Below are 24,787 nucleotides of genomic sequence, written 5' to 3' on the forward strand. Positions count from 1 at the left end.
ATTAAAAGAATAAGTACTTATATAGAATATGATGAAAACATTGGTCTCAAATATCTCATATCTATAGAAATGTGGGTTTTCATGATCACGAAAAGGTGCGGCTGTGAGGTCCTTTGAAGTAGGCATTGCAGCCGCGCGTTTGCAAACTAACCCAACCGGATACACCTCGCAGTGACCGATTTTAATGTTCCTACAGCGGGGAATTCCTTTTGACTGGAGTCGAATAGTCATTGTAAAACCGCGATTTCGAATAAATTATTGTAAGGGTTTTCAAGATATATTTTGATTCATCATTCCAGTGAATTCAATGTAATAAATTAGTTGGTTCGAAACTAAACACACACAAGAAAATATAATGCAGAACACAGAAGTACAGATAATTTGGAATCAATTAGGGTCGCAAGTTGGGCTAATGTTGGATTCGGCAAATCCTTCGGTACATGACCAATGGCTACTCGCGACTTATAAGTTGCTACACAGCTGCACACACCTCGAACAGAAAAATGTGAGGAGTCGTCTAATTAACAGCAAGTCATCTACCTAGCTTGGCCAGAAGTCGAGTGATATATGAAAAATTGCGAAAGAATTAATCCGGCACGGCGTGATAAGATAATGAACAGAGAAAGCCCTCATGAATTTTACAAATAGAATGAAGAGACGGCTAGATTTGTGACTAGACGTTAATTGAGCTTCACCATAATTTAGAATGTTAATATTCATGTCTCTCTAATGCAAATTGCAAACAGACTACCTCACTGGATGACTACTGTTGCATTAAGCAAAATTAAAGACAAACGCAATCCGCAATGAGGAAGATGTGAATCGATAAGTAGAGCAAACTTATCTCGGTCCTACGACCGTTATGTCAAAGTGAATTTTCCACATCGCATGATTGGAGCACGTTGTTGATTGTTCTTGACACTAGGCTACCCATGGTCTGCTTCCAAAGCTTCACAGTGGTCCATATTGTACAATTCTGAGTATCGAAACTTTATACTCGTGAACATAATCTTTCCGCATTTGCCAAATGGTACTTGATCTTAAACAAACAGAAAAACCGAGGGCTTTGGATTTCCTAAATTCTTGATGCGTTTGTGAACGTTGAAACAGCCCACTCAGAGCTACCACGGTCCTAGAAAAGGCTACTGAAACTATGAAAATAGAGCTTGTCTCTCATCTCACAATGGTACTCATATTCAGCAAAGATAGCAAGATGTTCGAGATATACAATAGAAGAAGGTAAGAAGGAAGCAAAACTTCTCTAGCCCACGTGTATTAGGAGGAATATGGGGGAGAAATTGAGAAGACAGGATAAGCAAATGTAACGGTAGAAATTTTCATCCAAATCACACACATGCATGCACATGCATACTAAGCACATGCATTTCAATTACATCAAGTCCCTCAATCTACATCCAGGTCGACCCGGCGATTCATAATCGTCCCAACTCAGAATAACCCCAGCTTTACATGCTGACTTCAGCTTGCGGTAAGATACACTCACATGTATATCGGGTCCTTCATCCATGGTTACTGTACCAGACCCAATATTATACTGCATCGATGTTTGTAACAAAACTCAATGAGTCCCTGGCATGACATAGAGCTACACCCTTCCCATTATTCCTTGCGAGTTTGAGGCCTTCGTAAAGGAACTTTCCGTGTATCACAGTAAGACCCTTTGCATCTGCAATCTCATCCCATTTAAAATTTCCACCACCACGCCGATGGGTTTCCGAACCTTGCTCTGGGCGACATATTCCATGTTTCATACATCAAATGATCAAAAGTCAAAATCCAATACCAAGAAAGACTCTTATTGCAAATAAGGTGGGCCAAAGAGCCCGAGATGCCATGCGTTCCCTGCTGCATACTGCATGCACCATTGACATCTTTCACGTCGACAAGCCATCTCAATAAACCTTTTCAATAATCAGCCTTTGAGATATATATAATCCCCAGCTGTTGGAATTAGAAGCTGTTACCAACGCCACGAGGTCCCTTCATGCATTGCACCACGCAGGTCCCGGATCCACATCTATGTCCATATCCACCTCGATTGCCCCTCCCATCCCCCTCCTCCACGCGATAGATGCAAGAGATAAATCATGCACTAAGATGAATTCCTACATATGTGTCAGCCTGAAAGGGTATTTGATTTCGAATCCGAATTTGACCATCAAAGAGTACTATGAGGTACCTTGATCGTGATTTTTCTCAATAGCCAAGTCTCAAGGTCCATTTCAATATTGGATACAAACCCTAAAATTAGAACGTGTTTGAGGCTAAAAATCCATTTAATTCTGAACCTAGATTGGAACATCGAAGAATGCTACGAGGCCTAGATAGTGAGTACGTTCGATCTCAATGTGCGATATGCTTCGCCCGTCTATCGCGCGCCATCTTCCTCCTTTACGCTGAGGAGTCTCTCCCCAGAATTAGACCCTACTCTCGGCTCTCAATCTAAATTAAGGTTGTTCCAGGTTCTCACAGACTTAAAGTCTACCCTCAACCCACGTTGCCTACTCCACCCTACCCGGATTGTGTCTCAACTATTTTCTCACCCTTCCGCTTTCAAATTTGATCCACAACCCCCGATTCATAATTCGCAATCGCCATCCCCCTACTCTACCCTAACCTACCTCGGCCTACCCTTTATCTATTTCCCTTTCTCTTTTCGTTTCCGTTTGGTTTACGTCTCGGCCCGATGCGGGTGATTCTAGGCACCTGTTAGCTCTCACGTAGCATTGATGATTGTACTCGGGCCATACCCGCTCACCCTACCCGCATTTTTATATTCGCATATATCCCCTACCAACCCTATATACCTAGATACCATGCTCCCCTTTCCAAGCCATAACATAAGCTAACATGTCATCAACGGCTTCGGTTTATGCAGGGTCTGAGCATGAAGCCGTGGAATATATCATCACACACAATTCGGGAGAAGCTTGCCGAATAAGGCAGGTTTCTGCACTCGCTAGTCGCAACTGGGAAACTTTCGAAAAAAACACTCTGAAAGGATGTTTGATTGTCGGATTTGCATTTGGACATTGCAAGCGTCTGACTGTTGGATCGAATATGGATCTTGAAATCAATTCTAACAGTACATTGCACTAGAACCAAAAAATGCAGCGAGATGTAGTGAAAAACTTGAAAACTCGATTTTAGGATTCTGTTTTCCCCAGTCGCGAATCACCATTGGTAACATCACTTTTGCAAACACGGAACTGACACAGTGAATCATGTAATCATACAACACGCGGAAAAATCGACGGTCTATTTTACAGCTTTGATTTTGATCTATCAAATCTTCCGCCGATCATTCATCACTCATCTTGCCTTCCATACCACCATAACTAAGTTTTTTCCTTTCCTCATCACAACGTTCAAAATACAGCTCGCCCAGGCCCACATGCTAAGGGACAAAAGAATAACGAGGAAATGACCATGATTTTATTTTAGCTATTGATTTAGACGAAGCTCTTGGTGAAAGAGGTGACAACGTCCTTCAACTTAGCCTCAAGGTCCTTGCTGAGAGCACCCTCCTTATCAATTGTTGCCAACAAGTCTGACTCGTTGGTCTTGAGATGTGAGATGAAGTCAGCCTCCCATTGGAGAATCTTGTTGACTGGGACGGAGTCAAGATGACCGTTGACACCGGCGTAGATGAGAGGAACCATTTCGTTAACGGCCATAGGAGAGTATTGCTTTTGCTTGAGGAGCTCAGTCAACTATAAAAAAAATGTTGTTAGCTTGTTTACTTTGTATAAATTTGTTAATGTGTGGAAAACGAAAAGACCAATGTATGACCATGAGCCGAACAATGAAAAGTAAATCAATATTTGAAATCAAATCAAACAATGATAAGCAAGTCAATATTTGAAATCAAGTCAAACAATGATATATAGATCAATGTTCGAAAACAAGTCAAACAATGATAGGCAAATCAATGGTCGAAAATAAGTCGAACAATTATGGGGAGATCAATGTGTGACAATAAGTCAAACAATGGCGAGTATGGGAATGTGGTTGGGAATGCGAATGGAAAACTTACTCTTTCACCACGGTTAAGAGTTTGCTTGGTAGCAGCATCCAAATCGGAACCGAATTGTGCGAAAGCAGCAACTTCACGGTATTGAGCCAAGAAAAGCTTCAAGGAACCAGCGACTTGCTTCATTGCCTTAAGTTGGGCAGCAGATCCGACACGGGAGACAGAAAGACCGACGTTAATAGCTGGACGAATACCCTTGTAGAAAAGTTCGGCCTCTAAGAAAATTTGTCCATCGGTAATAGAGATAACGTTAGTTGGGATATAAGCTGATACATCACCACCTTGAGTTTCAATGATGGGAAGAGCAGTCAAGGATCCACCACCAAGTTTGTCGTTCATCTTAGCAGCACGCTCGAGAAGACGGGAACTATTTGAAATGTTAGAATGTCTCAGTCATGCAGGGAGATTCAAATTGGCCTACTGTAAGTAGAAAACATCACCTGGGTAGGCTTCACGTCCAGGAGGACGACGGAGAAGGAGAGACATTTGACGATAGGCAACAGCTTGCTTGGAAAGATCGTCGAAGATGATGAGAGCATGTTTGCCATTGTCTCTGAAGTATTCACCAATTGAAGTACCAGTGAAAGGAGCGATGTATTGAAGAGGAGCGGCTTCAGAAGCAGTAGCGGCAACAACGATGGAGTACTTCATGGCGTCGTTCTCCTCGAGGGTCTTGACCAATTGAGCAACAGTGGATCTCTTTTGTCCAACGGCGACATAGACACAGTAGAGCTTCTTGGTCTCATCGTTTCCATCGTTCCAACGCTTTTGGTTAAGCATGGCATCGAGAGCAACGGCAGTCTTTCCGGTTTGACGATCACCAATGATCAACTCACGTTGACCACGTCCGATGGGTACCATTGCGTCGACAGACTTAAGACCGGTTTGGACTGGCTGGTTGACGGATTGACGTGGGAGAATACCAGGAGCCTTGAGTTGCGCACGGCGCTTCTCAGTAGTCTTGATAGGTCCCTTACCATCGATTGGGTTTCCGAGAGCATCAATGACACGGCCGAGCATCTCCATTCCGACGGGAACATCAACCTGTACCTCATGTTAGTATTTCAAAACATACTTTGAAGTTGACAAACTAACAATCTCTCCGGTACGTTTGACGGTCTCGCCCTCCTTGACCAAACGATCAGAACCGAAAAGCACAACACCGACTTGCCCAGCTTCCAAGTTCATGCACATGCCCTTGACACCGGATGCGAACCTTTTTCTCCATCAGTACCCCAGATAATGATTGTCGAATTTCATAAACTTACTCGACAAGTTCCTCGGCTTGGACATTGCTCATACCATGTACACGAGCGATACCATCACTGTCATAACACAAATCAGCACTGCGCCCAAATAATCCATAATTCCGAATATCCACATCGACGTAATATGACTGCAGCGTTTTGGACCCGAGTATAAGAGTATTGTTGGGGAAACCTACCCAACGGACAAAACACGTCCAGTCTCGGCGAGACCGGACTCCTCTTGAACACCTCTAATTCTTTGCTCAAGAATAGAAGAGACTTCGGTGGGGGATGCCTTAGCATCAGATGCGTAGCTTCGAACTGATCTTGATGCTGCGTTGAAAGTTGCTGGAACAGCAGTTCGCTGTGGTGCAAAAAACGTTTACGTTAGCCGAAGTCCGAAAAATCCTCGTCAACAAAGCTCTTAAAGCTTCCTTGAAGCTCAAAAGCCTCAACACCATGGCATCGCAACGTCAATTGACACTATGAACAATATCTGAATAGACAGATATCGATAGCGGCGAAGTGTAATAGTGGCATAGTGACGTGAGAAATTTTGTTTTGTTGACGTACCGTGGCAATTCTGCCGGAAGCAGAAATTGCGCCCACCGTCCTGCTGGACTGCTTAAGAGCGTTTCTGAACATCTTGACCAACGTCTATATGTCAAAGGGTATTAAGGAGAATCAATTGCTACAAATGTGCAACTGATGGAGAGGAGATTTAAAATGGTGGAGGTAGAGTGGGTGGTATCAAGACCTTGCTGGAGGAAATTGGAGATTGTACGGAGTACTCTCAAACAATCAGGAAAACTGAACTAGCGCGAAAAATCACGTGGTATTTCTCTACCATGCCCACCAACCCACCATCCGTGTTATTTCGGTGTCGGGAGAAACCGTGGGAGCGTGGCTCGTGGGTGAATAATAATGGAGTAATGGAGCTTTGGTAAGAAGAAATGTCAAAATGCTGATATTGATATCAACCACCCAATCAACCAACCAACTTCTTTACATATACTGACTGGATGGGATAGGGTCTAGGGCAGTGGATTCGAACTCTCATCTGTTCAAAAGAGTGGTGACTTACCCCAAGTACTCAAGTACCCAAGTACCAACGTACTCAAGTAGCAAAAAGTATCCATCAACCCAAGTATCAGAGTACCCACAAGACGAGTAGTATACTACTCGTACCAGGACTTCATCTCTTTTCAGACTTTCCCTTCATACCTACTTACCCACATATACATATACGTTCATCATACTACTACAGATATCAAGAACCCCTCCTTTTTTGGTACTACTGTATATCAAAATCTCCCCTTGATTATTTCGTACATCACACTTTGAAACATTCTCAGGCGGACCCGAATACTAACATTTATTCACCTTTTGTTCAATTAATTCTGGAAATATCACACTTTTTCATGAATTCATGATACTTTTAGGTCCCCTGGCCTCGGAGGGATCATCTGGGGGTCATCTGATGAACGTCTGATAGGTAGCAAGATAGCAAGGGTAGAAAACTACTTTCTGCTTTCTGCACTATTGCTGCTGTCATCGCACATGTAACTGCTTCGTACAGCTTCCACAAAACGAGGACCAAGCGGGCCGTGGCTGTTGCCAAGGTGCAGAATCGGATGAAGATTGCACCCATGGAGACATTCAAATCTACCCATCTTACTCTTTTTTGCTTTCCAACAATATGGTCCATCAAGCCTCAACTGGAGCTTATTCACGAAAGAAGTTGTCAATACTTCGGAACTACCCAATTGGGGGCGATTTGCATGTTCTATTCTACCATTTGAAGCCAGGTACAATGTTGATTTTATTTTTCATTGGTCCTACTCCACAAAGCACATGTATCTCGTCAATTATCCAAGAAAAATGATGAGATAAGATGAATCCTTTCCATGCATATACCATATTTTAACATTCTTAATTTATACTTCCTATTAAGATTTTTTCTGTACTACTCGGGGCTTGCTTAAGTACAAGCATTATGCGAAGTATCATGCGAATACCATGACCCATCCAAAATTATCGTAAGTGTGTTGTTGAAAAGTGGCGGATTTTTCAATATCGCCGATAAACGTTTAGAAGCCCTTCAACGTCGAAAATTTAAGTGCTGACGCCCTTGAAATTCTGTCATTTTAGTGACATGAGAGACTACCCAATGTAGTAGCACATGCAGCTATCTTGTCGAAACAGGTGCAGTACCTCGTCGCCATGCCGCCTCATCCACATAAAGTAATCGGTAAAAATTGGAGGCTTGAAGCTGATCCTTCCTCCGCTGTTCCCAATTGAGGATGGAAGCTTGTTCCTCTGTTGGTTACTACCATGTAATTGAACGCAATTATATTTCCGAAGGCTAGAATTGCAATAACCATGTTCATCTTATTACGAGGTGGGAGAAAGCAACAGTGTGGTGGCTTTGGTAGGCGGTAATATTGTTTAGTGCAGATGTTGGTATTAAAGTTGAGCAATATCCTCTTGGAAATCTTGTTCTGATGGAAGTTGTCAATGATCGCCCTTGTTTGCGTGTTTTTATGCAGTTGCAGGTGTCGGGACGCTCCTCATTTGCTACCAGGGCATGATTCGCGCTTGCAAAGGTCGTACAGCATTACATTCAACACACACCTTTTTTTCTAGAATCGCCAATATCGATTTGTCCAATAAGGTCGTCCTAATTATCCAATAGACAACATACCTCACTGCAGCCGGGCTTTACCTCCGCACGCATCACAACTTCCCCGGCCGGAGGCCCAAACTGCTGGGAAGATATCTTTGCACATATTGGAAAGTCGAGGCACGAATTTTATATCGACTGACCTCGAAGAGTCTGCTAGACTGTACGACCAACGGCATCTCTTGCATCAGTCACATATACGCACTTACGAATAAACGCATGCACAGTTCGATAGGCAACACTGTAGTGGGTCCTAAACTTCAAAAAAATTCCTATTTTCCTGGGTATTTCACCAATCAAGGGCGTCTCACGTCACATACTCATAAACTGTCCAACGTGCTCCCCTTTAGAGCCAATCTTCCAGCTCAATTAGGTCAGCTGTTCGTTCGAGACTCCGAGCATAAATACCCCCCTTGGGTAGTTATATGTTTGAGTACAGCATAGCAGCACAACTTTTGGGGAGAGAGACCTGCATTTAATATAATTGCTTGCTTCCAACATTTTACCTCGTCACCTGACTTTGCAATCAGTCTATAGTTTTGATTCACCTTTGTGTGAGTGGATTATCTTTTACATCGAGATAACAATATTGTCTCGAATTAGAAAAATACGAGCTTTTAAGTATTCACCAACTTTCATACGCAGTACAACCTTGGTGGATGTTTGCCTCCGTGTGAACCACCCCCAACAGATTCCTTCAGTTGGCTTGACTGTTCTCTATAAAAACCACCGCTTTCAAGTCTATCCTCGCAAATACTGATTGAGTACAGAACTCAATAAACATTCACAAGCACTTCTCTGACTTGGAAATCACATTTCAAAATGCTTGGAGGGATATCACGGACAAAATTTTCCCCAGTGGCCAAAAGCTGCCCCTTTGTTTTCACAAGACCAACAGGGGTGAAGAGTGATGCAGTACCTCGGAAACGCTTTCACGTCGCTGCACGAAACTTATCTTCGAAGCCTAAAGTACCTCTTATCTCAACAAGGCAATTTCGATCAAATGCGTCAGGTCGAGCAGCAGTAACCGATCTTCCTATGTTCCATGATGGACCTGTCCCAGCACCATACGAACCTCCAAATACAGCAAAAGTACCTGGATTACCAGTCTACGATGCTTCTCTTACTGACAGGGCTGCGTACTGGCAAAAGATTCCTCGCTGGGCAAATGTCACAGAAGCCCAATTCTTAAAATACAAGTTTCATGTAAGTACCTCAGCCCTATGACTATGTAGGGGTTGCCAATACTGATATATTTCTGCAGACAATCCATACCATATCCACTATAATGCAGTTAGAAGTTTTTATGCTGGAAGTTTTGCCCCCGGTCCTTCGAAGACACCCCGATTTTCCCGGCATTGTCACTCGTGAGGACTTTATCGAGGACGTCAAGGAAGGGATCAAGTTGGCACCTATGTCGATTCGCTTGCCACCTCATGTTCTCAGTATCATTGACTGGGAAAATCCGTTCGAAGATCCCATTCGTCGCCAATTTATACCGATGAAGTCAAGTAAGCTCGAAGACCACCCCAAAGTTGAGTTGGACTCATTGCATGAGTCTGATGACTCTCCGGTGGAAGGCTTCGTTCATAGGTACTATGACAAAGCTTTATTCTTAGGTAAGTCTCCCTCAGTCTCACGGTATTTATCATGACACTAACTTTTTCCTAGCAACATCAACATGTCCTCTGTACTGTCGTTTCTGTACTCGTTCATGGTCTATCGGGCCTGATATGCAAAATGTCAAGAAAACCACATTCAAGCCTCAACGAAAACGTTGGGAAGACATTTTCACTTACATTGAAGATACTCCTCAACTCCAAGATATCGTTGTTTCTGGTGGAGACTGCTATATTTTAACTGCCGATAACCTTCGTCTAATCGGTGAACGACTTATTTCTATTCCTCATATCAAGCGATTTAGATTCGCCACGAAAGGTCTTGCTGTTTCTCCTGCGCGGATCCTTGACGATAGCGATGGATGGGCAGCTGAGATGATTAGACTCTCAGCATTGGCTAAGAAGGCAGGAAAGAGTATGGCCATCCATACACATTTCAATCATCCTAAGGAGATGACCTGGGTTTCAAAAATGGCACTCCAAAAATTACACGAGAACAATGTTACCGTGAGAAACCAAACTGTCCTACTCAAGGGTGTCAACGATGATGTGGCCACCATGAGTAGCCTCATCAAAACTGTGGCTGACAACAACGTCATTCCCGTACGTATATCTTACCTAGTTCGTCTTTTCCAAGCCGGGCCACATGCTAACATTACCTAGTACTATGTCTATCAGGCCGACATGGTGCAATACGTGGAAGATCTCCGGACACCACTCTCCACAATTCTTCAACTCGAACGTCACATCCGCGGTTCCATTGGTGGTTTCGTAACACCCAACTTCGTTGTTGATCTTCCTGGTGGTGGCGGTAAACGTCTTGCCGCATCATACGATACCTACGATCCCATTACTGGGCGCTCAACCTTCACCGCACCGGCCGTCACCGGTAAAAACAAGGAGAACAGAGTCTACGAATATTGGGATCCATTACATTCTCTCCCAAAATCAACCTCATCCTCTTAGAGAATAACCCAATTTCATCAAGTAAGGTAATGGCTGGTAGATAGATAGTTATTTGCTTTGGTGGCACCTTCGGAGTTATCATTTTGCTCGTTGGTACTTGGTACATATACCGAGTTTTCGAAATCTACGCGAACGCATGCTTTACAGCCCCAAAATTTCTGTATTTGGATATTATCCTAGTTTGCTATTACACGAGCGCGCGAATCTAGATACTGGTTCTATATTTGATGTTGTTCTGTTATGTTTGTTTTGTGGTGGCACGCTTGATACTTTTGGGACATATGGCAACTTCACAGTACATGCTTCTTTTTTGAATGCTGATTTGATTCGTTCTTGCTTGTGCACGAATTCTGAGTAATGAGTTAGGCTTGGTTTTCGGGGGTTGGATGGTTGTGGATGATATGAGAGTGGTAGGAAGGGAGAAAGGGAAATATAGCAATGCCAGCTCGAATAGGGCAAAGAATTGATATCGAGTCACTTTGTGATTTTCCTGACTCTATCTTTAATGGTTTATATGGGTGGAGACTTTTGCTTGAGAGCAATTGATGAGAGGGGACGTAAATATCCGGTCATTAGTTGCCTTACCTGCTTGTTTGGATGAGAATCGAAAGTTATCATTTCTTCTAATATCTTACGGTGATCATCAAGCTATCTTGTACTACGCAGTAAGATCTGAGCCTACCTGCTAGCGTAAACTTGAAGCGGCAGCATCATCGAATGTCGAATCTGGAGTCTCCTCCGATGTACTGGCTGCGTATTTAGCCGGCCGTGCCAGCCGTACACCATACACCATACATACATACATACATGCCAAGTTTCGCCAACCTCGTTTACCCTATAATCGATATTCGTAATCGCTAGATCTCAATATCACATCAGACGAATGACACAATACATCTTTCAAAAAAATTAAAAATTCCTTGGCGCCTCTTGCGCCCATATTCACTTTTTTGCTTACCTCCCTTCATCGAGGCTCAAAGTGTGAAGTCTCAGACTGCACTTCTGAAGACCCGATGACCCATCCATCGGGATCTAGGCACGTCGACTTGCTGTAAGATTACGTTATGAGGATAGCCGTTTCGCATTCCCATTCTCGTCTCGCGTGCCGTTCTTATCAATATTTGGGGACCCCAATATCTCAGACGAGAATAGTAGAGACGGAATAATATTTATTATTATTTCGCGAGCCGCAGTCTGCGGGATTACTACTTCGGGTTGGATAATATGTTGAAATCCACACTATTGTACGGAATATATCTTGGAGAATAAGAATTTAGTAGGATTAGTGGATTAAGACGTCTGAGATGTGTCTGATTCCGTGTCATTGCATTTTGCGAAGGGGATGTGATTAACATATGTTGCCGAGTATGACGCTTTATCTTTTCTGGAGAGGGGTTATTGGTGGGTTAGTGCCAACAGCATTGAAGGTATGGGATTTTATAGATATGATTTGAATGGTTGAGAGCAACTGAAATTCAATATGCGCGCTTACGGTATCCACCCTCCAAATGGACGAAAAAAGTCGTACACTCGATTACCCAAATAGATCCATACATTGAGAACACTTATATTGCAGTTTGTTTTTCCATACTATCTCTCTCTTTGTACTGAGATCTAAATGATTAAAATTATATATTGTATAGAAGCCTATCAATATATATGTTCAATCTTTTTTATCAGTACAATGATTCTCTGAGTTGGTATCAAATATTGAAAAGAGTAAATTGTCCAATTTTCCGTCTTGCTGGAGCCATCTTAAGCAGCAACTTCGAACCAATTTTTACATATATACAAGAAAGTGATTTGCTACACATTGTTTACTACTAACCTCAAATATCGTAGTATAAGATTTCTGGCGTGCGTGGTGAATGATACAAAAGCGCTACGGAAGATTGTAAGATAGGGTTGCAATCACAATTTTGGGGAGGACATGGAGGGTTTTATCGGCGAGACGCAACTGATATCGTTATGACTGCAGTGATAAGGTTTCGGCACGTACATATTGATTTACGGTGCATGATTTGCGGCTTCGCAGCTTTGCAGGGCATCATGTGTACAGTCGTTTTGCTCGATGATGTATGTATAAAGTTTTGCGTGTGTGTTAGGGGTCTCGATAGCGGAGGAAAGGAAAGCACATCTGGAGGTTTGGAAGTGGTTACGTTGATAGGCTTTGGTTAAGCATTGCCAAGATGTCAGATGGATATGAGCATTATTTTGGAGGAAGTTCCTTGTTTACTATACGTCGAATGTGCTGTATTGAATGCTTGGAATGGACGGAGTTCTTCGGTTCTTCGGTTTGAAGTATCAACGTTCATATCTACTTAGTCAGTACCTCTCTCAATCTCTAGACGAATTCACGTCATTCAACTGTTGGTTACAACTATCATTGATGTTTTATATTCTACTAAATATATCTTTCCCACCCATTCACTCATTCGCTCATGATAAAAGCCCCAGGAAATTGATATTGGCATTAGTCAATATAGCGACGGGAAGGTTCAAGGAACCAAATCAATCAATCACGAGACAAAATATATACCGAGGAACTGGATGCACTACAGATACCTAGCTAGTACAGTGTAGTTCGAAATTCCACGGGAAGGAATCCGAGGGAATCCTTCGCGACGTGTCTGTACAGTACCAAGATTTTTGAGCGGATTTTTTACTTTGCATGGTAATTTATATCTAACAGTTGGAACAGTCAGAACTAAGAGTTAAGTGTTAAGTTTGTGGAATCCGGAAAGGGTGAGGGCTTGGAACTTGAACATCTGGCGATGGAAGGAAGTTATGAAACCAGTGACGGCGATGACCGAGGAGGGGCTCGAGCACTTTATTTGTTTGTTTGCTATCTATCTCACTTTTCTACGATTCGTTCCATGGTACGCGTTTGAACTTTGAAAACATTGTTGTCTGAAATTGCAATATATACCGACGATCGATTATGATGCACTCACTGTATGTACAGTGAGTACTGTACATTGTACAGCCACGAAAGTGCACAGTATAATTTCAAGAAAGGAGATGATGCGGTTGTCACGGTTAATATGAGGAGCGGTGCTGGGATAAAGTGACACAAAGATAAAGATCAGAATATTTTTAGGAAGGTTTGGAGTGAGAGAAGAAGGTTCGGCTGGATCGAGTAAAGCGAGCGAAATGAAGGGGTAGATATTCGTGGACTTGCGAATTGGCGGTGATGAGCTTGGTCAGACATCTTAGGGTATAGAATAAGATTTTCGATGAGGGGATGGACCTGGTAATCCGAGGAATCGCTTTTTGAATTATTTTGAGTATGGTCGGTCTGCACAATCTCTGAAGTTTAGCTGCGCTCGTTGTATGCTGCTGCTCTTTTCTTCTTTCGCTTCGGAAATCTTTTTACCAATGTCATTCGGAAATTTAAAACGCCCATATTTCTTTTTGACGTTTGGACGCCCCAATTTCAACAAGGAATCCAGCTTGACATTGAGGCCATAGTCACTTGATTTCGTGAAGTTCCCGTGTTTTATATTCAATTATCAGAGTCTCTATCGCTAGCCGTGGGGAAGCAAGCGGGCGGAAGGATCTGACCGCTCCTCTCCTCGCCGCTGGAGACTGGATCATTCCACACAACGCCCCTCTCCTGTACATCAACGATTCCACACCGACAGCAAGGACAATCCTATTTGTACATGACCTTACGTGAAAGATTCTATTTACAGCGTACGAATCTATTTTCGACATATCGGACGATAAGTGCCTGCTTGCGCGATTCTGGATACTTTCCATAATTTCCACGAACTCAATCGAACGCAAGGGGATATTCATTTTCAGCTTCGACAGAGGGGAAATTTTTATATTCGCCCAACCGGCCTATCCTTGCTGCAGCACGCCTCTCGATTGCTTTGGGATCACAACCCACGAGGCTGACATTGCTTTGACGGCATGTGTTTGCTGTGTCACATAAATAGAGGTGCATTACAAGTTGGGTGCGGCGCGGCGGGTACAGCTGGGTCAGCACAGAGTTGGGCCACCTTAATGACCATGGCCTGAATAAAAGGCGTGTTTGCATATGCGTACATATGTACAAATTGCAATCATATCACAAGTATTCAATGTTACAGAATAACTGTTGTATAACGGGTTTATGTCCGTTACCCGTGAGAGCAATATGCTGTGCACAACATGTACTGTGTATATATGTACAATATGTCTTGTCTAACATTGGAAAAAAAGAGACGAGACGAAAGACATACATAGATACGAAGTACAAGGAGAAACAACCATCTCGGATTTGAACATGAACAATTAAAAAATGGAATATCCAAAGAATTCGCCAAGGATTTTCCCTTTCTTGCTCAACAATATAAATGCCTGTAAGTATGGTGGTTCTTTGCAAATCCGGTGAGCAGCCATTTGTTTGCTATATTGCTATGATCAAGACCTGGTCTATGTCCCTTAGAATCCTCTTCTTGTGGTCTTTCGTGCACTGGATCAAGTAAGGATCTTCCATGGATATCGCAAACAAGGTCGATTTATTGGTGAGAGCTTGTGCCTGCATACCAGGAATATTAAGACCCTTGAATCAAAACCCTTGTGCTTCCAGAATGGACGTGGAGATCTCTAGGCAAATCAAGAATCAATATTGATAATTTTGATTCATGACGATTAAAAAATACATAATGGGTTAACAACCGTACCTTACCTCAATGGAGGAAAAATGGACAAAGAGAGACAGCGAAAGAGAGGGACCCAGGGCCGGCGGTTACTGTGATCAGCGAAAGCAACGGGTCTCAATATCATTGACCAGAATCATCAGATGAACCTCTTGGGTCTTTGCAATCCTTCTACTTTCTCTCCACATGTTCTCTGAACCGCTTTCTCCAGTCTTTTGAATTGCTCTTAATTGTGCAATATAATTTGTTCGATTCGACTGTTCGACTGTTCGTCATCTCATATGCCAAGTAAGTCATAACGAAATCGAGTTACCTTACTTTTCTATGCCCATATCGATCCATAAGATCCATAGAACCATACCCAGACCGTACCAAACTTTTGAGCTACCTGGTCGATTCAGGTCCGGGGTTGCACACACCATACGCGGCAAGAACCCAATAACCTTTATATCTGAAGTCCCGTCGTAAGGAGATTCGTTCGAATCGTGTTGCATGATGCATTAGTTGGAGACAACAAATCTGAAAGAGCCACTCCAGTCTTACCATCTTCTGAATCCTTCTGGACTTGATATTCGGTCATGGCGTCCAATATGAAGGAACGAAACTTGAACATCACTCCCATCTACTCTCTCCCAGCTCCATCACACAATTCGACTTCGAATATCTTCTCACCGACTGCTCTTTCGAAACCGTCATTCGATATCCGTCCCGAATCTTCACCGGCTCTTCCATCGTCAAGTTTATATCGCAGGAATCACAAGGAAATGGCATTGTGCGGGGAATACTTTACAACAAATGAAGAGTTTCATGCTCTTCCACCCGCTCTAAAACGAAAGGTATATATATCACTTTCGCTGTTATACTTTACCACGGTCATCACAATTTAAAAAACAAGGTTGGGGGTTTCATTTCGTATTTCAGGGTTGAGCTATTGAAAAAAGTAAAGAGATGTAGTTTAGCCCGTGCCAACGAGGCGCCGTCGAAAGTTAGGTCTCTCATTAGTACATTTAGTGGTGTCTTTCCCGCGTGAATCTACGCTAGATCCTTCCAATTCATACTGGCGGCGGGATCAGCAAACGCTATGAACACATTTATATGCAGGTACAAGAGACGGTGGTTTTGCAATTCTTCTCCCGCGGTTGTCGACGGTATTATTGTTAAAAGATGGGTGCTAACCGGGCCCTTTCGCAGTATTTCTCAACTCTGGAGCGTCTTCGATTCGCACAAAGCTCGAGGTCAAATGCCCTCAATGATCTTCCCACACAGAATACCCGTAGAACTTCTATTGCCGACCGACGTGGCTTGAAGATTTCAGAGCTCGAGCCCCGGCGCAGACCTTCGAGACGATTAAAAAAGAAGAGGGAACATTCAATATCCAATAGTAATGATAAATCTTGGTATTTAAGCAATTACGAAACATTTCCGGAGACAATCAAAAGAAAACAATTTTCGAACGAAGAACAAGCATTATTAGCAAGCAGGATACGTGAAGCAGTTATATTGGATGCGGCGGATGAAAATCTCATAATCCGAAGACGATCTCGTCGCATGGCATCAGATCCACCGGTATTATCTCCAAGCGTTAGAGGTTCTGTTTTCAGTGGGAAAACTAGCGGGACTCGAAGGAGAGCCTCGATGTCTAGTATGGCCGATACGTTTCTTGACAGTTTCCAATGGATCGACGATGAGTCCAAGTTAGATCTTCATTTGGATGATTATCATGCTTCAATATTTCCTTCTCTAAAAAGCGACCGGAAGCCATCATTTCGACGACAAATGTCGATTTCAAAGCTTCCTTTCGGGCGAAGCTCGATATCTTCTATCACACCTAAATCTCCAAATCCCACATCACCTACCTTCAGCACACATTCCCGTTCGGCTACATCAATAACAGGACCTAGGCATGCCGCAAAACACAAAGTTAATTCATCCCTCTCGTCGATAGACCCTAATGCCACCTATTACCAAGACCCGGAAGCACGACTAAAGCTAAGAGTATACTTAGCGTCACCGCAGAAATTCGATGAGATAATCGAGTTTGGATTTCCATCCATGGATGCAGCGATGGGTGTATCAGAGAAGGAATATAAACCATCAAGATTAATATCGAAACGTTCCTCGAGAGACATGTTAAGGAGAAAGGCGTCGAGTCCAGCATTTGAACATTCATTCTTTAATGACGATACTGCTTCACTATTCGAAGACGATAAATCGATGGCTGATTCTGACGCACCCATAACACCCCTGGAATATGAAAGCGGATATCCACTACAACGATCTCCATTTTATTATACTGGAAAACCTCTTGCGGACTTTCAATCTGGGCCCAATAAAGTACCTAGCAAACAACAAGACCCTTATACACAAGTCATGGCAGGAAATCGAGAACCTACGTTAAGAATGACGCTTACACGGCAGGATTTGAGAGATGAGAGCGCAATATATGGATGGCAATCGAAGGAGCCGCTTGTAATGGAGGATCTAGAGAATCATAGGTATCCACGGGGACCTATGGGTGGGGCGGATGGTTGGGGGCCACCGGTCGAGAAGGAAAATGGGGTGGTAAAAAGGTTTTGGAAGAAGGTGAAGAGTCAGCGAAAGACTTCGTGATAGGGTATCTAGAACAGAAGAAAAGGAAATCTTTGCAGATGGAGTTATTTAGCGGGCGAGCTTGTATCTTTAAAGAAGCGTTTGCTTTGTATTTCCCTCTCTTTTGTTGGAGGCTCGCATGCATGGCAGGCTGGTTTTGCATAGCGATTGAATGGATACCAGGGATACTAAATCAATAATTTAGAACAAAAGTTCTGAATTGAAAGATTGCATTGTTTGAAATAATTTGAATGTTTGTGTGTGTGCCATACAGTTCGCCTTCTTTACTTCACCGACCTGTTGAGTCGTCGGTCAAGTTTGAAGTCGACATAATGTTCGAAATGGGTATAGCAAGGATCCGTTCGCCGATGAAAATTGAATTGTGCTTTGACTTGTGGGAGGAAGTAAACAATTTATAATACCATCGATCATACCGTCATAGCGGCAAAGAGGCAAAGAGGCAAAGAGGCGAAGAAGGAATCATTATTATTAGCCGCTGCTGTGATGTGACTGATGGTTGGTTAATTTTGTGCTTGACAAAGAACATTCCTTCCTATTGACGTTCACGGTAATCGTCATCATTCCATTCGTATTCCGCAGCGACGGTCGACGCCAGATTATTGAAGTGAATATAAGAGAGTTGCCTGATATCGATACTATGAATGATATAAGTGTTGAGAGGATTCATCAACATATAAATTTGAATCAAAAAATCAATGAATGCTCGCTGTCCTCTGTCCTCCCTCTCCTTCTCCTTCTGCTTCTCCTCCTCCATCTTCATCCCCACAGAAATAAATTCATCATACCAGAAATAGATTTTAACCCCCAACCAATAACCAATCCAACATTCATCAAGCGCGAAAGGTGCTGGGTTTGGTGTGGGATCTGAGTGCTCTTGCTTGCTTTATCATTGATAGGTCCGAGTTGTGAGGCACAGGTGTGGCGCAAAAGTGCCCTGAAACGAGTAGCTGTACCTAGGCTCACTATCATCATCATTCTTTCCAAAAGACACGCAATCCATTTACAATCTTTGCTTATTCAAACCCTTTTCACCACCTATTCTGCCAAAAGTAACAACATCTAAACTATCACTACCATCATCGAGTCGCCACTTGGTGATCCTTATCGAAGCTTCATGCGCTCCGGTATCACAACCAACCCGCGAAGATGAGGCTACGGAGCTCGGAGACAGGATGGCGGTGCCTCCTAATATCAACACTTCTTTATACTAGCGCATGGGCAAAGAAAGACGCGCCTGGAGTAAATTATGCCAAATTAGAAAATTTCCCACACAATCTGCAGTACTTCGACGACTCCGATGTGTTACTGTATGAGGACAGAGACGATGCGGTTGTTTACAGATCAGTGGATGCAGGAGAGACGTGGAAGAAAATCACCGCCGTTCCTGAAGGCAAAATGTTGGAGATATCGATGCATCCGTTCGATTCGAAGAGAGCATATATCATAACTTCGGGGAAGAGTCATTGGGCAACCAATGATAGAGGAGAGCACTGGGAGGAATTCTATACGGATAATCAAGCTAGTGTATTCAGACCGGCGCTGAGTTATCATGCAAAAGATCCAGATAGGATTATCTTCAATGCAATGGATTGTACGGGCATTTTCTGCGAAGAGTTGGTAAGAGGAGTGGTAATTCCTGCTGGGCGATTCAAATGCTAACCATTTTCACAACAGTCTATGTACACTACCAACGGATTTGACGAAACTACTAAATTCCTACGTTCCGATACTGCGGGCTGCCGCTGGGCAGTCTCGTCACCAGAGTTCACAACTGGTCAGAAGGACCTTGACAAAGACAGGATTCTCTGTGTGGCTAAAGGCAGATATTCTGTATGGAGGTCAGACTACCGACTTGTTGTCTCTGATGATTTCTTCACTTCAGACGGCGAAGATATACAAGAATTTGAGCCAGAACTGGAGCCAGGTCGAACGGTCAAGGGAATTGTTGAAATCGCACCCCAGAAGAAGTTCTTGATCACAGCCGCGGGTGCTGCCCGCACTGACGAGATGGCATTATACGTGTCTGATGATGCCATCAAATGGCACCGAGCAGAATTTCCACACGACCATAAATTGACCCAGGAGGCATATACCATCTTGGAAGGAACTAATTACAGTATCCAAATCGATGTTTTAAACACGCGCCCACTCAATGCTATGGGGGTCATGTTCACCAGTAATTCGAACGGAACGTATTTCACCCGGAACATCGAGCACACAAATCGAGATATGAGTGGCTTGGTTGATTTTGAGAAGATGGCTGGAGTGCAAGGAATTGTGATGGTCAACGTGGTTGATAACTTTGAAAAAGTCGAGAAAAGTTTCATGGAAGTGAAGAAGAAGAAGTCCAAAATCAGTTTTGATGATGGACGAACTTGGCAACCTCTCAAGGTCAAAGACAAAGATCTTCATCTCCATTCCGTCACAGAGTTGGACAATTCTGGTCGGGTCTTCTCTAGTCCGGCTCCAGGTTTAGTAATGGGAAATGGTAATACAGGAGACTACTTGGGGGAATGGGATAAATCTAACCTTTATGTATCTGACGATGCGGGAGTTACTTGGCATCATGCCCTCGACGGACCACACAAGTACGAATTCGGAGATCAGGGATCTATTCTTGTGGCTGTACATGATGGTAATACAAAGGTGGTTAAGTACTCATTAAACCACGGCAAAGATTGGAAGGAACTCGAACTCGAGGGTAAAATCCGCCCGCTACAATTGGTCACAACCTCCGATTCAACAAGTCTTAAATTCCTCATGATTGGGGTGGATGAGTCGGACAAGAAGCAGACTTTCTATATGATTGCACTTAACTTCGACGAGATGCATGAAAGGCAATGCAAAAAGGATGATGATTTGGAGAAGTGGTACGCGAGGCTGGATGATGACGGTAAACCAGCTTGTCTTATGGGCCACACCCAATATTATATGCGCCGCAAAGCCGACGCAGATTGCTTCATGAAACAAGAATTCAAAGACCCAGTTGTTCAAACAGACGATTGCCCTTGCACAGACGCTGATTTCGAGTGCGATTATAACTTTGTCAGAAGTGATGATCTCAAGGAATGCATACAAAAAGGTGCTTTGATCGTTCCAGAAGGTCAATGCAAAGCATTTGGTCCCGATGACACATTTAAAGGCTCTTCCGGATGGCGTCTAATTCCAGGAAATACTTGTAAGCGAGACAGTGGCAAGCAGAAGGACGATTTAGTCGAACACAAATGCTCGACTTCCGCAGCGCCTCCTGCTTCCGGTAAAGGCAACTCGACTGAATTCACATTCAAGGGTCAAGCATTCCTTGATAAACAATACCTTGAGAGAACTGGCGTTAGCACTCAATTGGACGAAACAATCGTATTACAAACCGACCAGGAAACCGTCTGGCTCACTCACGATCATGGAAAAACGTGGAAGCAAATCTTGAAGGATGAGAAGATTGTTCGAATTTACGCCAATCAGTACTTCAATGATGTTGTATTCTTCTTGACAAAGACCGATACTGTATTTTACTCTGTCGACCGTGGAGAGAATATTAGAAGCTTTAAAGCTCCCCATCCACCAAGCCATGAAGCTCTCGCAATGAACTTCCACCCTAGAAACAAGGACTGGTTTATATGGATGGGTGAGAAGTGCGATGATTCTGGTAGCTGTCATACCGTAGCTTCACTCACGCAAGACCGAGGAGATAGCACGTGGAAAACGCTCCAGCGATATGTCCGAAAGTGCGAGTTCATCAAAGAAGCCGAAAATCAACAACGTGATGATAAATTGATTTATTGCGAAGTCAAAGAACGTGAAAACAACGACGCTAACAATCCTAACCAGCTTGTCTCGAGTACGGACTTCTTTAGTGAGCCAGCTAAAGTGCATTTCACCAATGTAGTTGATTTCGCTACAATGTCCGAGTTCATTCTTGTTGCTACAAAGGATAATGAACACCAAACTTGGAAAGTTGATGCAAGTTTTGATGGGGTCAACTTTGCCGATGCCAAGTTCCCTCATGGTTTCGAAATTGATCATCAAGTTGGTTACACTGTGCTTGATAGCTCTACCCATTCCGTTTTTCTTCATGTTACAAGGAACAACGAGAAGGGCAAGGAATTTGGAAGCATCGTTAAGAGCAATTCTAATGGTACTTCATACGTTCTAAGTTTGAATGCTGTGGATAGAGACAGCGCTGGTTATGTGGACTTTGAGAAGATGTTTGGAATCGAAGGAGTTGCCGTGGTCAACGTTGTTGCGAATGCAGAATCGAAGAACTACAAGAAGGAGAATAAGAAGCTCAAGACCATGATTACCCACAATGACGGTGCAGAATGGGCTCCAATTCAACCTCCTGCACAAGGTCCAGATGGAAAGAAGTGGGGATGCAGTGGTTCAAAGGAAACATGCTCATTGAATCTTCATGGTTATACCGAGAGAGTTGATAAAAGCCATACATACTCTTCTCAATCGGCAATTGGTTTGATGATGGGCGTTGGAAATGTTGGCGAATTCCTCACAGATTACAAAGATGCCGACACCTTCATTACCACGGATGCTGGCATAAACTGGAAGTGGGTCAAAAAAGGAGCTTACATGTGGAGGTTTGGAGATCAAGGCTCAATCATTGTCATCGTGAAAGAACACGCATCGGTTAACGAAGTTCACTATTCTCTAGATGAGGGAGATCATTGGATTCCATACAAATTCTCCGATGCGGAAATGAAAGTTGAGGATCTCACTACGGTTCCAAGTGACAACGCTCGAAATTTCCTTCTTTGGGGTACGATCGATGGTACCCTCACAGCCATCAATCTTGATTTCTCGGGTTTGAGAGATAGACAGTGTGATCTTGATGAGAACGACGTCGAAGGTGGAGATTATTATCTTTGGCAACCAAAACATCCTCTGCAAGATGATGACTGTCTCTTTGGACATGTCTCGCAATATCATCGAAAGAGAACTGATGCCGAATGTTACAATGGAAGGTTAATTCCTTCGCTTCATAATATCGCCAGGAATTGCAGTTGTACTAGGCGAGATTTTGAGTGGTAAGTTCTATTTTCTGATATCAAATTTACAAAAACTAACACAAAATCAGTGATCTTAACTACGAGCGCCAAGGCGATGGATCATGTGTTCTCGTTAAAGGTTACTCACCACCAGACCATTCCGAAATCTGTCGCATCGATGAAAACGTCGTGGAATACTTTAAACCTACAGGATACCGTCGTCTTCCCCTCACGACATGCCAAGGTGGTAGAGAACTGGATATTAGTAATGAAGCACATTCTTGCGCGGGTCATGAAGATGAATTCAATAGGAAACATGCGGCTTCAGGTTGGGCCATCTTCTTTGCGGTTATTATTCCTATTGGTATTGCGGCTGCGGTTGGTACTTGGGTTTGGAGAAACTGGACTGGTAAATTCGGCCAGATTAGGTTGGGTGAACAAGGTATGTTTTTATCTCTCCCTCCTTCACCTCCCTCCCCTTACTCTTCTCATCTCTCTTCCCCATTCTTGCCTAAGAATTCCCTACTAACACACCTCACAGCATCATTCAATGACGAAGCTCCATACATTAAATACCCAGTAATGGCCGTAGCAGCAGCAGTAGCAATCGCCCAAGCAATCCCACTCCTTGCATCGTCACTGTGGCGCTCAGCTTCAGGGTCTTTGGGGAGAAATGTGCCGAACAGGAGATTCACTACTAGAGACAGTTTTGCGAGAGGCAGAGGAGATTATGCGGTTGTGGATGAGGACGAGGGGGAGTTGCTTGGGGAGGATAGCGATGAGGAGGTGTAGTTCTTTGAGAAGAGGTGTGGGGAAGAAAAGAGGGCGGAGAATTGAAGGGCAGTATTGTTAGCGTTGTAAGATGTGGGCTTGAAGGAAGCTCGGGGGGAAGAGTGCAAGGAAGGAAGGGGGGAGAAAAGGAATTGTATGAGTTAGATATAGGCATAGGAGTAGGAATAGGAATTGGAATTGGGTATTTTAGACGATTGGAATTCATATGAATGTGCAAGGAGAGGAATGGAGATGGACGGAAGCTCAAAGAAAGAAGGGAAGGAAGGGAGAGATTGTATATTATGATCGCGAACAAACGGACGAGCAAATGAAACGAGGATTATGAAATTTGTATTGTATTGCATTGTATATTGTATTGCTTCTTCAATATGAGTTTTTTTTTTCCACAGCTTTATTAAAGTATACTTTGTTACTGTGCTGTACCGTGCTGTACTGTACTTTACTTTACTAAAATGAGACTGACTGTGTGATGTTACATTTCTCTTTCGTTCTCCTCCTCTATGGATAGAGTAAGTGGTGTGAGAGTACCTAGTCATCAAGGAAGGGAGGGAGGACGTGAGAAGTGAGAGGGGAAGGGAGTGGTTAATGGCAGAGGAATGGAAGGATAGGAAAAAACATTGATCGAGGAGGAAAGCAAAGAGAACACATCATACAAATCTCATTCTATAGCACAGCATAGCGCATCCAAGTTCCCAGTCACTCATCAATCGTGCATTCATTTTAAATAAATTGAATTTTCATTCCCGTTCATTCTCTCCTATTTACCTAATAACTGGCAAATAGCCCACTCATCTACCGTGTCATATGTCAATCCGCATGCAACGCATATCCACCAATGGCTGCCATCCATCGGCTTCAACACGAAAAACATGCTCAGTAAATGACGACAGACGACAGCAGACGACTGATTCGACTACGAGATTTCATGCATGCATCAATCCATATCAAGCAATGGAGATGTAAAATAAAGTAAAGAGATCAGCAAATCTGGAATCCTCTACAGAGATTGCCAACCATTTTCGAGACCTTTGTAGCTGCTTTTTGTCAAGTTCCGCCATACCTATAATTACCGCCACATTATTTGCCTAGAAGCCTGCCATAGGTAGCATATTTAAATTTCTATCCACTCCTCCATTCACTTCCCACAACGCCGACCTTGGTATCTTTTTG

At 43.3% G+C, this 24,787-nt stretch overlaps 5 protein-coding genes across 5 annotated transcripts; 4 read left to right on the forward strand and 1 right to left on the reverse strand.

Annotated features, from left to right (window-relative positions):
• Positions 1-3,290: 3,290 nt before the first annotated feature.
• Bfra_009292 (putative atp synthase subunit alpha protein) lies at positions 3,291-5,946 on the reverse strand (the record flags this gene model as incomplete). Its single annotated transcript, XM_037339638.1, has 7 exons — positions 3,291-3,734; positions 4,058-4,421; positions 4,476-5,098; positions 5,150-5,270; positions 5,323-5,400; positions 5,499-5,665; positions 5,875-5,946. 7 exons carry the CDS (start codon positions 5,944-5,946, stop codon positions 3,474-3,476), a joined length of 1,686 nt encoding a protein of 561 aa, XP_037189688.1. The 3' UTR covers positions 3,291-3,473.
• A 2,860-nt stretch (positions 5,947-8,806) lies between these two features.
• On the forward strand, positions 8,807-10,569 carry Bfra_009294 (putative kama family protein; the record flags this gene model as incomplete). Its single annotated transcript, XM_037339639.1, has 4 exons — positions 8,807-9,190; positions 9,249-9,603; positions 9,656-10,206; positions 10,267-10,569. 4 exons carry the CDS (start codon positions 8,807-8,809, stop codon positions 10,567-10,569), a joined length of 1,593 nt encoding a protein of 530 aa, XP_037189689.1.
• A 2,450-nt stretch (positions 10,570-13,019) lies between these two features.
• Positions 13,020-13,460, forward strand: Bfra_009295 (uncharacterized protein; the record flags this gene model as incomplete). The annotated part of the gene is made up of 2 exons (XM_037339640.1): positions 13,020-13,148; positions 13,289-13,460. Coding segments are annotated over 2 exons (300 nt in total), but the record flags the coding sequence as incomplete, so codon positions are not given.
• Positions 13,461-15,796: 2,336 nt separating this feature from the next.
• Positions 15,797-17,828, forward strand: Bfra_009297 (uncharacterized protein; the record flags this gene model as incomplete). Its single annotated transcript, XM_037339641.1, has 2 exons — positions 15,797-16,054; positions 16,410-17,828. The coding sequence occupies 2 exons, from the start codon at positions 15,797-15,799 to the stop codon at positions 17,826-17,828; spliced, it is 1,677 nt and encodes a 558-aa protein (XP_037189691.1).
• A 1,146-nt stretch (positions 17,829-18,974) lies between these two features.
• Positions 18,975-23,617, forward strand: Bfra_009298 (putative vacuolar protein sorting targeting protein pep1 protein; the record flags this gene model as incomplete). Its single annotated transcript, XM_037339642.1, has 4 exons — positions 18,975-19,445; positions 19,503-22,864; positions 22,915-23,267; positions 23,367-23,617. The coding sequence occupies 4 exons, from the start codon at positions 18,975-18,977 to the stop codon at positions 23,615-23,617; spliced, it is 4,437 nt and encodes a 1,478-aa protein (XP_037189692.1).
• Positions 23,618-24,787: the final 1,170 nt, after the last annotated feature.

This window comes from Botrytis fragariae (genome assembly GCF_013461495.1).
Source record: "Botrytis fragariae strain BVB16 chromosome Unknown tig00000161, whole genome shotgun sequence".
Classification (NCBI taxonomy): domain Eukaryota; kingdom Fungi; phylum Ascomycota; class Leotiomycetes; order Helotiales; family Sclerotiniaceae; genus Botrytis; species Botrytis fragariae.